The 14828-nt window shown below is 43.8% G+C and overlaps 2 protein-coding genes across 4 annotated transcripts in view; one reads left to right on the forward strand and one right to left on the reverse strand.

Moving 5' to 3' along the window:
- PTPN11 (protein tyrosine phosphatase non-receptor type 11) overlaps window positions 1–3849 on the forward strand; it is a 234342-nt gene extending 230493 nt beyond the window's left edge. For all 3 annotated transcript variants that reach the window (XM_078780847.1, XM_078780846.1, XM_078780848.1), the window contains one exon: window positions 2008–3849. Coding sequence is in view for 2 of the 3 variants with exons in the window: in XM_078780846.1 (XP_078636972.1) it covers window positions 2008–2113 (106 nt within the window). In the remaining variant the exon portion in view is untranslated. The remainder of the gene's footprint in view (window positions 1–2007) is intronic.
- The window catches only part of LOC144892693 (protein FAM200C-like), a 1175895-nt gene that overhangs the window by 121632 nt on the left and 1039435 nt on the right, over window positions 1–14828 (reverse strand). The window lies entirely within an intron of this gene.

Genomic DNA, 14828 nt, shown 5'->3' on the forward strand with positions numbered 1-14828 from the left:
GTATAAAACATGCTGCTGTTCATACGTGGAAGTGCATAGGAGGAGGAAGAGGAGGATTATGGTGTTGGAGCCTTGCATCTCAGTGAGCGCGGTATATACTAACCATTGTTGTTGGCATACAAAGTGGTGGCATTTAATGGATGAAAATTCCCTTTTTCCAGGTGAAGCCGATTAGTACTATACTACACTGCTTCTCTCCCTTGTTCACAATACTCTTCCAGTGCCCACTATCACCAGATATTTATCTTCACTCTCAATCCACCTCTGCCTTTCTGACAATCCTCTTCAGTCTTCCCATCGCAGCTGCTGTCTTGCCTTTCTTCTCCTGCATTGCTCTTTCATCATATCATGGTAGTAAATCTTCCTCCATCCACAGCAAGTGCCCAGCCCACTTTAGTCGGCTCTTTATTAGTCCCCTACCGGTTTCACCAGAAGGGACAATGGGTTTGCTCTCCTGTCTGTCTGCCCATCCATCCGTTCCATCTCTGGTTTTCCAGACCTTTCTCAGTTATCTTCTCTGCCGGTCGTAAAACTGGGTTACTCTCTATGTTGCCATCCCATTCATTCTCTGTATTCAACAGCATTTCCATATATCTTTTCCATCTTCCTTTAATTCCATCTGGGTCGACAACGATTTGTCCCACTTCATCCTTCAAGCAACTCACCCCCATCACATCACACCTCTCTTTCGCTATGTGCTTTGCAATCCTGAATACTTCCCATCTACATGAGGGCTGAGGAGAGAACCGAAATTAAATAATACTAAAGCTTGACATTAAAACCCTTGAAACCACATACTACTTTGTTCCATAGATGCCTGGCATATTTATGCACTGAATTACAATGAAGGAATACCTTGTTGCCTCTTTATTTTGGGCTCTAAAGACGAGTTGCCGTGCTTAGATTAGGCGTCTGGCTGTTCTTCCTTTCAAAGGCGTTTGGCGAATGAATAAAAGCCGTTAGACCTACTTTCGAACATGGTCTAAATAATCACACACGTACATTACAAAGTGTTCCAATGCATAACTCTGGGCTTGACAAACACATCTTGTGGTAACAGAGTGTTCAAACCATAGTATATCGATACAAATCAGGGATAATATACAGCACTATTTTCTGATTACCTATGTACACGAACTTGTGAGTTGTGATGCGGTCCTCGCCAAGAACGACGTACTGTATGACCGGAAATGCGTCGGAAATAAATCAAGATACCAGTTGATTAAATTTAGCGTTACCAGTTGCAGTCCAAAGAAAATGAAAATATATCATATAATGAGGCTATATTTATAACAACCACTAATGGCAAATATAATTATGCGATGTTGTAATTTACAGCCTGTTTATCCAACTGACTCCAATCTCTTCCGCCACACTCAGCATCTCCACACATTCTTCATCAGTGCCTGGCACACCCCTTCTCCCCACTACCTACTTCATCCTTTTCTATGCTGTGCGCATCTTGTCTCCGTTTTCTCTTCAACCGCTTGTCCGATCGATGTGAAACTTTAAACACAATATGGCCTTCCCATATACAATATTATATTGATAACTCTGATGTCATAGTTCACATGATATGGCAGCCATATTGAATTAAACGAAACCATTTGGACATATACTACTCTGAAACTGCTTAATGAACAAAATTGAAACTTGGCATGTGTCATCGACACCCCATTGGGTATATTGGATCATAAGGATGATGTCATCGGTGTGAAGTGGTATTCCATCCATTATTGGTTGAATCAAAATCTTTTTCCGAAAAATCTGAAACTTCATGTATCTGATCTACTGCCCGATGTGAGTGAAGAATTAAATTTATGACATCAGTCACGTGGTCTGGTTTGTTTTGTTCTTATTCCCACTGGCATGTCTGTAATCTGTGAGACTGTGATGATGAAAACGATTCACTCACTACTCATTCATTTATTTTTTGATGCATTTTCCTGCTCAGCTTTGCCGTGCTCTGTGTGATTATTGTCCTTCATTTGTTTCTGATCATTGCAGAGATGATTCCTGGCCTGGTGGACACGTTCTAGACAAGGAATTTGATCTTTTCTGCAACTCACAACTGCCACAGCAGCCAATCAAAATGGTCCAGATCCAGGGATAAGTGGTGGTACAGATCGTTTCGACAACTAACTACGGCTAATTTTTTTATCCTCTGAACTCTCACAGTCGATGCAGGTTTCCCATTTCGGACTAAAGTGCCTCTAGTGAGCAAACAGTATAACGCACTTCTTCGGGCATTTGTTTAGCATCATATAACCATGGCATGAACTCCTGATAAACTGTAGCATTTTTCACCTTCGATACGTGCCACTGAAATCGCTGTAAAAATTCGGCAGGTTACATTTCATTATTTTATTATTTTTATAATTATTTGCGTGTGCACTGTTTTCGAGCGATTTGGATGCAATGCCCTGTTGTGGACTTGGATAGACTGGCACAACAGCTGTTTTGCCAGCAGTTCGAATACCAAAATACAGTCCTTGTTATGCGGTGTCCAAAGATGCGGTTTAACAATGGGTGCGTAACTGACAAGCCACTGCAAGGCCTCATTGGTTGAAAAGGTTTCTTAGATGTTTGGTCGTCTTCGTCTCTTTGGAAACTCTGCTTGCCCTAAGATTGTTTACATCAAACTTACCTGTTTTCTTCTTCTTCTTCTTCTAGTTATGTCATAAATGGCCTTTCATTCAAAAAGGTTTGTGTTGACCTTTTTTTACGCAGGAAATCGAGTAAACAACCGTTGTGAAGGCAGGAGTAAAGTTTTGCACATTATGCCAGCAAACCAGCACATTTGCAGCTATTTTGGCACTAATGCAGCTATAGATAGGGTAGGCAAACATTTTATTCAATAGTCTCATATCGAAGCTCGCTTTATGTGGGCAGTGTTCTGTTACGTAACGCAAAACCGAAGTGTTAATATAAGAGATTATATGTACGAGGCTTCAGTTGTATGTATTTAGTTTAACGTATTCAAATGCACAATTTATGATATAAGAATATAAGACGAGCTGACAAGAAACCTGATGTTCTGTTTTGTCGAAAGGGGAAGGCGATTGTCCATTTGTAATGGCATATCTTTTATTCTGGGGTGGGATTCTGGGGGAGAGTTGACATATTTTCATTAGAAGCGTTGCATTGTGTTGGCATAAACTTTTCTAGGCCTAGTTTTGGAAGAAAAAAAAAAACCAAGTTCACATCTTATAATTCCAAGAGGTGTAATGGATAGGTGAGCACCTGCAAGGTTGCATTTCTTGTTATGGCATTGATTGTGTGAAACGGTGAAGGACGAAGCGTGTTTTGTAAAAGCGAAGCAAAGGAAACATTATTTGCCCCGCTTCAACTCGATTGTCGACTAAATTATTGAGCTCGAGCGGAATTTTATCATTCATTGCTCCGACATAAAGACTGAAAACGAAATTTGACGTTTGCACGATGCTAATTGTATGGTAGAAATGTTTGTTTTGGTGCTTTCTGTAACTTCATTCGATGTAATCACTGGATCAGTTGTTCATTTGCTGCACAGCGTTCGAAAAGAATTAAGGCAAATCCAAGCTCACGGTTTTCTTCGTCCGTTTTTTTTTTTGTTTTGTTGTTTTTTTGAGATCTATGCATTGAACTGATCCTGCGGCCTTAACGGAAGTGCAGTGAATATGTCGACATTCCTCAGAAGTTTTAATATCCATAAAGTAAGTGTATTAACCGAATGTATGTGAAGCCCTTTTCAAAGCTTTATGCCAACAAACTGGGAATATTGCTTTATTCTACTTATGTTGCACTCTTTATTCATAATAGCATTGTTTATAGATGCAAAAAAATAAATAAATGTTTTTTTTTCTTCTATCTCTTCGTCCTTTTGTTTCTTATGTACACTAGAACCACCTTTGGAGGCCATTTTTCCCCGCAGAGCAGGGGTTGGCCTTTTTTCGGGCACCCTTTTTGAAGCAATGTTTTATGGCCGGATGCCCTTCCTGCCGCCCACCCTGTTAGTCGCCTCTTGCGACACACAGGGAATTACCAGTGAACTGGTACTCAATTTGCCGACCTCGGAAGGATGACGGGCTGAGTCAACTCCCCTGGTGTTAATTCAGCGATCGACCGGGATTCGAACCCGGGATCCTCGGATCCCAAGCCGGCACCCTAACCGCTAAGCCAACACCAGGCTTTCTTATGCACACTGAAAGAGTGTAATTTGTCCTTGTTATGCATAGGTTGTCCTGGCAGGATGGCTGAGAGGTTGTGCCGTCACCTGTGAGCTGTTTCCTGGGTTTTGATGTCTATACCAGCTATAAACTGTCACCCTGGTGTTTCGCAAGCAGGGCGATTCACAAATGTTTGTGCCGTCCCTCGGATGGTCGTTAAGTCGGAGGATCCGTCTGCTTGCACTGTTCGTCGCCCATTGGTGGAAGATAAATATCCCACGATGAGTTTTTTGAAGAGTAGGCGAGTTGCCGGCACCCTGAACAATTTACAAAGTTCTGCCATTACCTACGACTGGGAAGGCAACTGCAAACCACCCAGCATAACCTGAATACGGTACATTGACGATTGTGCACGATTGAATGGTTGGGATTATTCGACTCCCATTCCATCCTGGGATTTTTGTCTTCCTGAGAGGCCTATTTTTACTTTGACCGAATCTGTGTCTGACTTTTGCAATGTCCTTCCAAATACAGCTTTTAATTGTGGTGGAGAGGTATTCCAAAAGCTTTTGGCCTGCAGCCATTCAAACCCAAACATTAAAATACGAATTGCGACATGTTTTAATCGAATGTCCCACTCTTTAAGCAGAGTTCTGTATTGATATTAAGTGCCATAAGTTATTCAAGTTCTAAACGGCGCAAAACGTGCCACTGTATGTCTCTTTTTAAATAACCTGGTGGAAATTGTACTGCTGGGACTCTCCTCATTGGTCGATACTGCGACGTTGCTTCAGGAGCACCAATGGGAACCGGGTACGTTCAGCAGCGCTTAGCGACGGGTTTGTTTTGAATCGTCGTTAGGGAAGTGATGTCTTTCGAGGATGCGCTGATTACACAAGTGCGGGAGTGTTCATGGACCAGAACAAACCACCCATGGAATGATCTGCTCGTACATCGCAATGTTGACAATAAGCGCCAATTTTGAAATGTCCTTTTCTCGAGGGATAGTGTGGTCGGGGTTGCAAAGCCTTGCTTGCACCTAATGAAGTGAAAAAGGTCCGGGAAGATAAAGGTGCACGCTGAACGAACAACCTTGAACAACTTTATCCACTTGATTGCACAACATGGAGTGAGGACCACGACGTGACAATCGCTCACAAGGGTCAGCATTACCGGTGGGTGTTGTGGATGCACGAGCATCGATAGCGGTTGTGGTGAGCACAGCAGGTAGATAATTACGAGGGGCCAGCTCGCAACCTGTGTTTTATTGTTTGCATCAGGATAAGATAAAGAGGTATGACCAATTACAAACGATAAGGTAAAAGTTTGTACCTCCTTTCAACAAAATGTCTGGATTATATTTCCATCCCGCCCTCCGTCATCAACACCTGGCCAGCATGTGGGCCCGAAAACCCAAATGCCAAACGTTTTCAGGTCCACTACAAGACTAAGGTCTCTCTCTTTACCTGTGTTTGGGGGCCATAGCTCGATAGAGAGCTGCAGGAGGAATCGAACAAACAAATAAAGGAGCCAGTGGGAAAGAAACCAGTATTAACCACTCGGCTGTACAGCAGGCTCAACACCTAGGTATCTGTTTTAAATCTCCAACAACTATAGTGATGTATTGTCTGGTTAGTTCAAAGCTTTCCATTGCCAACCTGGTTTTGAGCTTCTAATTTGTTGCATGCATCTTCAACCCAACACATCTCCCTTTCTCTCGCGCTCACTCTCACTCTCTTTCTCACTCTCTCTCTCTCTCTCCCTCTCATGCTCTCTCTCCCCCTCTCTTTCTCTCTCTCACTCTCCCCCTCATGCTTTCTCTCTCTCTCTCCCTCTCTCCCCCTCGCACCCCCACTCTCACCCCTCTCTCTCTCTCTCTCTCTGTCTCCCTCTCTCCCCCTCTCTCCCTCTCGCACCCCCACTCTCACCCCTCTCATGCTCTCTCTCTCTCTCCCTCTCTCCCCCTCGCACCCCCACTCTCACCCCTCTCTCTCTCTCTCTCTCTCTCTCTATCCCTCTCTCTCTCCCCCTCTCACCCCCCCCCCCTCTCCCCCTCGCACCCCCACTCTCACCCCTCTCTCTCTCTCTCTCTCTCTCTCTATCCCTCTCTCTCTCCCCCACTCTCACCCCTCTCCCCCTCCCTCCCCCTCTCACTCCCACTCACCCCTCTCACCCCTCTCTCCCCTCTCTCTATCTCTTTACCTCTCTCTACAACATCCCACCCCCTTTTGTTTGACCAATCTGTCTATTTATCCCAGACAAACATTGAATGGCATGAATGGGCACTCTATGGATTTAACACGGCCATCTGTCGTCTACATATCTCAAAATACAACAGATGGATGTGTAAAATTCACTAATTGTTCAGGGTTTTCTTTTCAGGAGTTCTGGATGATATTCCCTATGTTATTCCACCAAAGCATTCCAATGATTGTCGTGTAACCAAGATGTTGTTTGGCGTTGATTGTGATGATTGAGAAAAACATGAAGGATGCGCCGATTGCCTGTTAACCAGGGAGTTTCCGGCCCTGGTACTATATTTTAAATCGATGACATGCATGTCTAATACTTGTGTGATGAAATTCTTTTTAAAATTTCAGTTGAGCGATAACGTTTCTCAAACTGGAAAAAAATGTCGAGCAAATTATCTCCCTCCCTCTCTCTCCCTCCCCCTCTCGCTACCCTCTCTGTCCTCCCTCCACCACTTCACTCTCCGTTCCACCCCCTTGTCTCTCCCACTCCTCTCCCTCCCCCAATCCTCTCTCTCTCGCTCCTTCTCCTCTCTCCCTCCCCTCTTTGTCCTCCCTCTACCACTTCCCTCTCCCTCCCACCCCTTTGTCTCTCTCCCTCCCTCACTCCTCTCCCTCTTACTCCTCTCCCTCCCCTCACACCTCACCCTCCCCTCCCCTCTCTCACTTTTATTTGATATCTGATGTACCTTACTCGTTACCGAGCATCGGTGCCACCAAATCGACTTCCAGAGCAATGGTTATACTGGGTGGTTTGCCATTGCCTTCCCAGCAGTAGTTTGGGCAGGAATTTGTAATTTGTAATTTGTTCATGGTGCCGGCGAGAGCTCGCCCACTCTTCGCGAAGGACACTGTGGGGATCTTTAACGTCCACCAACTAATGTCGGAAGACAGGACGACAGTTTAACATCCATCGGAGGGCAAACATTGATGATTTACCCAGTCAGTAAAACACCAGGATGACAGTTTATACAGTGCATTCAGAAAGTATTCAGACCCCTTTACTTTTTTCACATTTTGTTATGTTGCAGCCTTATGCTGAAATCGTTTAAATTCATTTTTTCCCTCATCAATCTACACTCAATACCCCATAATGACAAAGAGAAAACAGGATTTTAGAAAGTTTTGCAAATTTATTAAAAATAAAAAACTGAAATATCACATTGACATAAGTATTCAGACCCTTTGCTATGACACTTGAAATTTAGCTCAGGTGCCTCGCACTTCTCTTGATCATCTTTGAGATGTTTCTACACCTTGATTGAAGTCCACCTGTGGTAAATTCAATTGATTGGATATGATTTGGAAAGGCGCACACCTGTCTATATGAGGTCTTGCAGCTGACAATGCATATCAGAGCAAAAACCAAGCCATGAGGTCGAAGGAACTGCATGCAGAGCTCAGAGACAGGATTGTGTCAAGGCACAGATCTGGGGAAACATACAAAAAAAATTCTGCTGCATTGAAGGTTCCCAAGAGCACAGTGGCCGCCATAATTCTTAAATGGAAGAGGTTTGGAACAACCAGGACTCTTCCTAGAGCTGCCCGCCCAGCCAAACTGAGCAATCGGGGGAGAAGGGCCTTGGTAAGAGAGGTGACCAAGAACCCGATGGTCACTCTGGCTGAGCTCCAGAGATCCAGTGTGGAGGTGGGAGAAACTTCCAGAAGGACAACCATCACTGCAACCCTCCACCGATCTGGGGTTTATGGCAGAGTGGCCAGACGGAAGCCTCTCCTCGGTGAAAGACACATGAAAGCCCGCTTGGAGTTTGCAAAAAAAGCACTGAAAGGACTCTCAGACTGTGAGAAACAAGATTCTGTGGTCTGATGAAACCAAGATTGAACTGATTCGCTTCCGTCTGGCCACTCTGCCATAAAGACCAGATCGGCGGAGTTTATACATCATCTCTTTTGCGGGGAAGAGGAGGTAGAAGAAAAACCACTCCTGTTGCATCTTCAGACACATAGGGTTGCCAAAGCAGTTTTTTTTTTTTTTTTTTTTTGCTTGGTAGGGGCAGAATCCTAAACGGGTCGCCAATCCGACACAGGGTTATGGGGGGGTGAAGTTTTTGTCAAATATGTGATTGCCAAAAAATATTGTCACTGACAACAATTAATTGTCTCGATCCCATTTCAAAAATCTCATTTCAATTGAGTATACCTTTTGGAGAGAAGCTTCTTCATTTGCGTCGTCACGAAGACACCGGGCGGCTTGCATACTATTTTGCATCTCATAAAATCAAAGTTATGATAAAGTAACATCAAGTTGAATTGTTAATGCGCATAACCCAATAAGTTATTTGTAATTCCCTGTTTTGATGGACTAATCCATGGGGATATACAGTCACGTGAAAAAGTAAGTACACCCCATGTAAAGTTTTGACTTTTTCAACATATTTCAACATACAGCGATTTGATCTTCATTTCAACAATATTGATAGATAAAGGTGATATAATATAACAAATATCATTAAACATTTACATTTTGTAGTCCACTGTATAATTTAAATAAACATAAATGCAAATTTCGCATGTGGAAAAAGTAAGTACACCCCGACATTTATCACTACTTCAAATACCTAAAATTAGAATCAGGTGCACCAGCTCAGGTGCAAATGATTAGAACATCGTTAGAGAGGATCTTGGAGGAATCTGTCTTATTTAAACCTCAGACATTTAGTTTGGTTTGCTCTTTGTTGTTGAAGTGTGTGGCGTCACCATGCCTAGATCAAAAGAGCTCTCTGAGGCCTTCAGAAAGAAGGTTATAGATGCCTACGAGTCTGGGAAGGGATTTAAAAAGATCTCCAAACAATTTGAAATCAATCATCGACTGTCCGGAAGATCATCTACAAGTGGAGAAGATTCCAAACAACTGCCAACTTGTTCAGGCCAGGCCGCCCCAGCAAGTTCAGCCCGAGAGCAGACCGAAAGATTCTGAAAGAAGTCTCGAAGAACCCAAGAATGTCATCACGGGACCTACAGGTAGCTCTTGCCACTGTTGATGTCAAAGTGCACGAGTCTACCATGAGAAAGAGGCTGCACAAATTTGATCTACATGGGAGGTGTGCCAGGAGGAAACCTTTGCTGTCCAGAAAAACATCAGGGCAAGACTAAAGTTTGCCAATGAACACCGAGGCAAAGACCAGCACTTCTGGAACAATGTGCTCTGGACAGATGAGTCAAAGGTAGAGCTATTTGGCCACAGTACCAGAAGACATGTTTGGCGAAAACCAAAGACAGCATTTGACTACAAGAACCTGATACCAACTGTAAAGCATGGTGGTGGAAATATTATGGTTTGGGGCAGCATTGCTGCATCAGGGCCTGGGCAGCTCACCATCATATAATCCACCATGAATTCTTCATTGTACCAGAGGGTGCTTGAGGATAATGTGAGGCCATCTGTCGGTAAGTTGAAGCTCAACCGAAGGTGGACCTTGCAACATGACAATGACCCTATACATACCAATAAATCCACCAAGGAATGGCTGAAAAGAAAGAAATGGAGGGTTCTGGAATGGCCAAGTCAAAGCCCGGATCTAAATCCCATCGAGATGTTGTGGGGGGATTTGAAACGAGCTCTGCATGCAAGAAACCCCTCAAACATCGCACAGCATGGAGGAGGAGTGGGCAAAAATTTCTCCCAGTCGATGCTCAGAGACTGGTAGACAGTTATAAGAAACGAAGACTTGAGGTTGTTTCTGCCAAAGGGGGCAATACCTCCTATTAGAGCCAAAGGTGTACTTACTTTTTCCACATGCGAAATTTGCATTTATGTTTATTTAAATTATACAATGGACTACAAAATGTAAATGTTTCATGATATTTGTTATATTATATCACCTTTATCTATCAATATTGTTGAAATGAAGATCAAATCGCTGTATGTTGAAATATGTTGAAAAAGTCTAAACTTTACATGGGGTGTACTTACTTTTTCACGTGACTGTAAATGAAGCATATGTTCAACAAATATTAAACTTGAAACTACGAATCGTGATATTTTATATGCAACAGAAGCCCTCCTGGTCCTGGATCCTGTTCTGGTCCTGGATGAAAAATGTTGGTGAGAATAATAAGAAAATTGTTCAACTTTTTTTTCTTATCTTGACATCTTTTTTGCAAAAGTCGAGCAATCTCCTTTGCCAAGTAACATCACTTTGATCCGAATCCTTACTCGGTGCTGCCCCCTACGAGACGACGTATTCCGTTGTGTGGGCTTCAGTCGAAAGTTTCCTCATTTGTTTCGATGAACGAAAAGCTGACCAACATTACTAAAGATTGATTTGATTCGTTTCAAGAAAGGAAGAACACATTTATGAAGTTGGGGAGTTGATGCTGTTAATTGTTGGTCCTTTATTTCGTTTTCCAGTGGATGATGTCGAGCAACACGTGCGTGTCATGAAGTCGGGAAGTAAGAAATGCTGTTGATCTCTTGTGTATACATCTCTGGATTTTGTTAGTCCCGGTGTTAATCCTATTACACGAATCCAACAACACAGGACTTTTGGGTTGGTTATAATCGGGCCCTTTAACGACGTTTTACATCGGCTTTTACAAGGAATGAGGTGGAAATTTAGCACAGGAGGAAGCCATTAGGCCTATCAAGCCTGCACTATCATGCCAACATCTATAGATACCACCCAATCCACACTACTTCTAGATATCTATCTAACTCAATTTTAAAACTACCAACTGACTCTACTGTCACTTACCTTTCCAGAATGGCTGTTCCATGCATTTACTACTCTTGTCGAAAGACCCCTGCCTTCTGATTGTCCGAATACTATTCTTATTTACTCTAAAACTGTAACCCCTGGTCCGGTCACTGTACATTCTGATGAAAACGAATTCTGCACTTATTTGGTCTGTACCCTTCATTATCTTAAACATCTCTATCAGATCCCCTCGTAATCGCCTCCTTATGTATAAAGTCCTGTCTCTTTCAGCCACTCCTCTTCTCCGAGTCTAGCTAGGCCCGGAATCAATATAGTCGCTCTATGTTGTACTTCGTCTATGGCAGGTATATGTCCTACCTCAGATGTGGTGACCAAAACTACACCCAACATTCTAGATGAGGTCTCATTAAATTCCTATAGAGTGTTGACACTTCCTCCTCTGATCTATAATTTATCCCCGTACGAATACAACTTGAAACCTTCAGCTTCATTGATGTCTTCTTTACTGAGGTCCCCTGCCTCCTCCTCCTCACATATATTACCACCCCCAGATCCTTCTTCTGTGTGAAATGCACCGAAATTGTCCTTTGCCTCATGTTCGTTTTTCATGATTCTTACCCATTTCTTTTTGTTGAACCTTTGCCCAATCCATTAAAGTATCCAGCCCTTCCTGAATCTGCCCCCCCCCCTTTCCCAACCCCCTCCCACCAGCACACCTCCCCACCCCCCCACCCCTACCTCTGCTCTCCCCTTCACTGCTATCCACCTTACCTCTATTATTGGTGTCACATGCAAATTTGGAAAGGCTACTCTTAACCATACTGTCCAAATCATTGATGAAAATTATGAATAATAACAGTCCTATAAATTGTTCCCTGAGCTGCCTCACTACTTCTAGCCTTCCAGCTGTATATCCTCCAATGCACAGGCCACAGCTGCTCCTTGCTTCCTATCACTAAGTCCAACCAGCCACTCTGAGAGCCCTCACTTTTGCCAACAGCCTTCTATGTGGTACCTTCTCAAAAGTTTTTTGAAAGTCGAGATAAGATACATCCACTGCACTTACCTCATCTACCCAATCAGAAAATGCCTCCTAACTGGTCCTCGTGGCATCGGTGCACGTGTTGTAAAAACCTTCTCTGCTGCTCTTGCACATCCTCTTTGTGCTCTGTTCACACTGTCATTTGCACTCGGTCATCTTCCATCTACTTGGAATTGGAGGTCAGCCACCATCACTGCATTACATCAACGAGGTAAAAAAAAAAAAAACAATCGACAAACCGATCAACTTACTTCCAATCATCAGCAAGGTCATGGAATCCATCATCGCAGTTGATCTCAAATACTTCCTTTTCTCCAAAGGCCTCATCTAAGGTCAGATTTAAACCTGGTCCCTCTACCTTGGACATGCTGCTTCTGCCCTCCCAATGATGGATGGAGTCCCTGAACGTTGGACATGAGATCAGGATCGTCTCTCTAGACAGAAATTGAGCATTCAATACAATCTGGCATCCCGATAATCTGGAAACCAAGGCCTTCAAGATCATTGGACTCTCCCACAATGAAGCTGAGTCTATTGGCGTACCACTTTCACATCGTAGACAGTCGGCCATGTCATTGAATTCGACCACCTCCTTTTTGGTCTTGCACCCCTTGCCCTTTCCGTGCTCTGTCTCTCTCCCTCCCACTCCCAGGTTTCTACAGGGCACACGTAGTCTGCCAGCAACTTCCATCCAGTGAAATTCTCAAATTCCAGAATCACTGCCCATCTACGCTCATTCATTCCATTTCCCACCTGTGGAACGAACTTCTATATATCTTCAATCTCATTCTTCCCTCCAGGTCTACAAGACAGCTGTTCACCACCATCTCAGATCATGCCCTTTCCAAAACCATGATCTTTCTACCCCCGTTCTCCTCCCTCCTCCTATTCCCCCCCCACCCCCCTTCCCCAAGCCACCTCCCAAAGCCCACCTCCTTCCAAATTTGCAGTTCTTCCTCCCTGAGAGTTTTCTTCAAAGAAACACTAGCTGGTTAAAAATTAACCATGTAGTTTAGAGTCTGTTGAACTGCTTTGGTTTTAACAACCGAGAGACGAGTGTTTCAGCATCCGCCAAATAAGTGAGTTTTATGAACGGAAAAGTGACTCTTTACGGATAAATGATTGACGTCGTGCATCCACGCTGTTTTGCATAGTGAACGTTGCACTCGGGTAAAAAAAATATATGCAGTATTCCCTTTAGTTTTTTTTTTAGTAAAAACAACAAAAAAAACGCCAACCCTTTAGTCGCCTCTTACGGTGTAACCCGCATACCTAATGTCATCTTCGCTAGATCCCTACACACGATATATCCTAACCCACCCGGGCTATTCAGTGTACCTATTCTAAACCAAGGCATATACCGGCACCTTTCAAGATCGAGTCCAACCAGCAAAATTGAGCCTGCATTCGGACTCGTATCCTGTGCTAGAAACGTTGCTGGGACATTGTTTTTTGGTCTAAAAAGGTTCCTCAATGTCTCGGCCTTTTGAGGATCCTTGCCTCGTTGTTCTTTTTGCACGCGTTCGGTAGATGGCGCCGAAGATCAAATGGCCTTTGCAATTCCACTGGAGTGACATAACAGGTTCACCTACTTTTTGTAAATGTCTGGGTAACAGAGGAGCCTGAGCATGGACAAAAAACACAAACGTAAAATATTACAAGTCCCATGGATGTAAACAATCATGGGCGGATACACAGACATTTTTGTTCTGTAAAATGTCAAAAGTTAAAACAAATGTCTAGTTTTTTTTTTGAATACAGAATCGAGGCTCGTGAAAGAGCTAACATTTATCACACAAACAAATCAAACAGGCAAACAAACAAAGTATATAAAAAGGGGAGCGGTAGACAAGATGGGGAGAGAAGGGGAAGCACATAAACACAACATTTGAGAGCAAGGACATCGGGAATGTGTGGGAGGGAGAGGGCTTGGGGGGGGGGCGCGTGGGAAGAGGAGGGGGGTGGGAGAAGTACAGACACAAGGACTTCCAGGAAAGAAGTTGGTATTTCAAAAAAGTGGATTTGGGGTGAAATTAGCAGGGGTAGAAAAGATCAAGGTTTTGGATGGAGGAAGATAAGAGATGGTGGTGAACAGCTGTTTTAAAGACCTGGAGGGAGGAGTGGGATTGAAGAGAGTGAGGGAGTTTGTTCCAGAGGTGGGAGAAAAGAGGAATGAAGGAGTGAAGGTGAGCAGAGAGTCTTGATTTTGGCAGTTTAACCATAAGAGAGTTGCGAGCACATCTTGTGCGACCTGTATGAATATTTGGGGGACAGAGCCCAGAGAGAGCTGGAGGAGCAAGGCCGGAGAGGAGTCGGTAGAAGCCAGAAAGACCACAAACCTGCCTGTGGTGAGTAAGTGAAAGGCCCTCGGAGGTAGCTTCATCACGGGAGATTCCAATGATTCTGAACGCTTTGGTTTCAACAGCGTGAAGACGACCTAGGTGTGAGGTAGGAGCACCAGCCCAGAGGGGGGAACAGTATTCCATTGAGCTGCGGATGAAAGCCTTATATGTGGTGAGGAGCTCAGGTGTGCCAAGGAAGGACTTCGCACGACGGAGGATGCCCAGTCGGCGACTGGCTTTGGAGGCCAGATTTGAAATATGGTTTTCCCAGGAAAGATCATGGCAGATAGTAAGACCCAAAAGCTTGAGTGACAGAACTTCTTGGAGAGGATTATTCAGAAAGTGGATGTGAGGGTTGTCTAGTCGGT

This window comes from Myxine glutinosa, chromosome 6, assembly GCF_964187855.1.
Source record: "Myxine glutinosa chromosome 6, kmMyxGlut1.1, whole genome shotgun sequence".
In the NCBI taxonomy this organism is placed as follows: Eukaryota; Metazoa; Chordata; class Myxini; order Myxiniformes; family Myxinidae; genus Myxine; species Myxine glutinosa.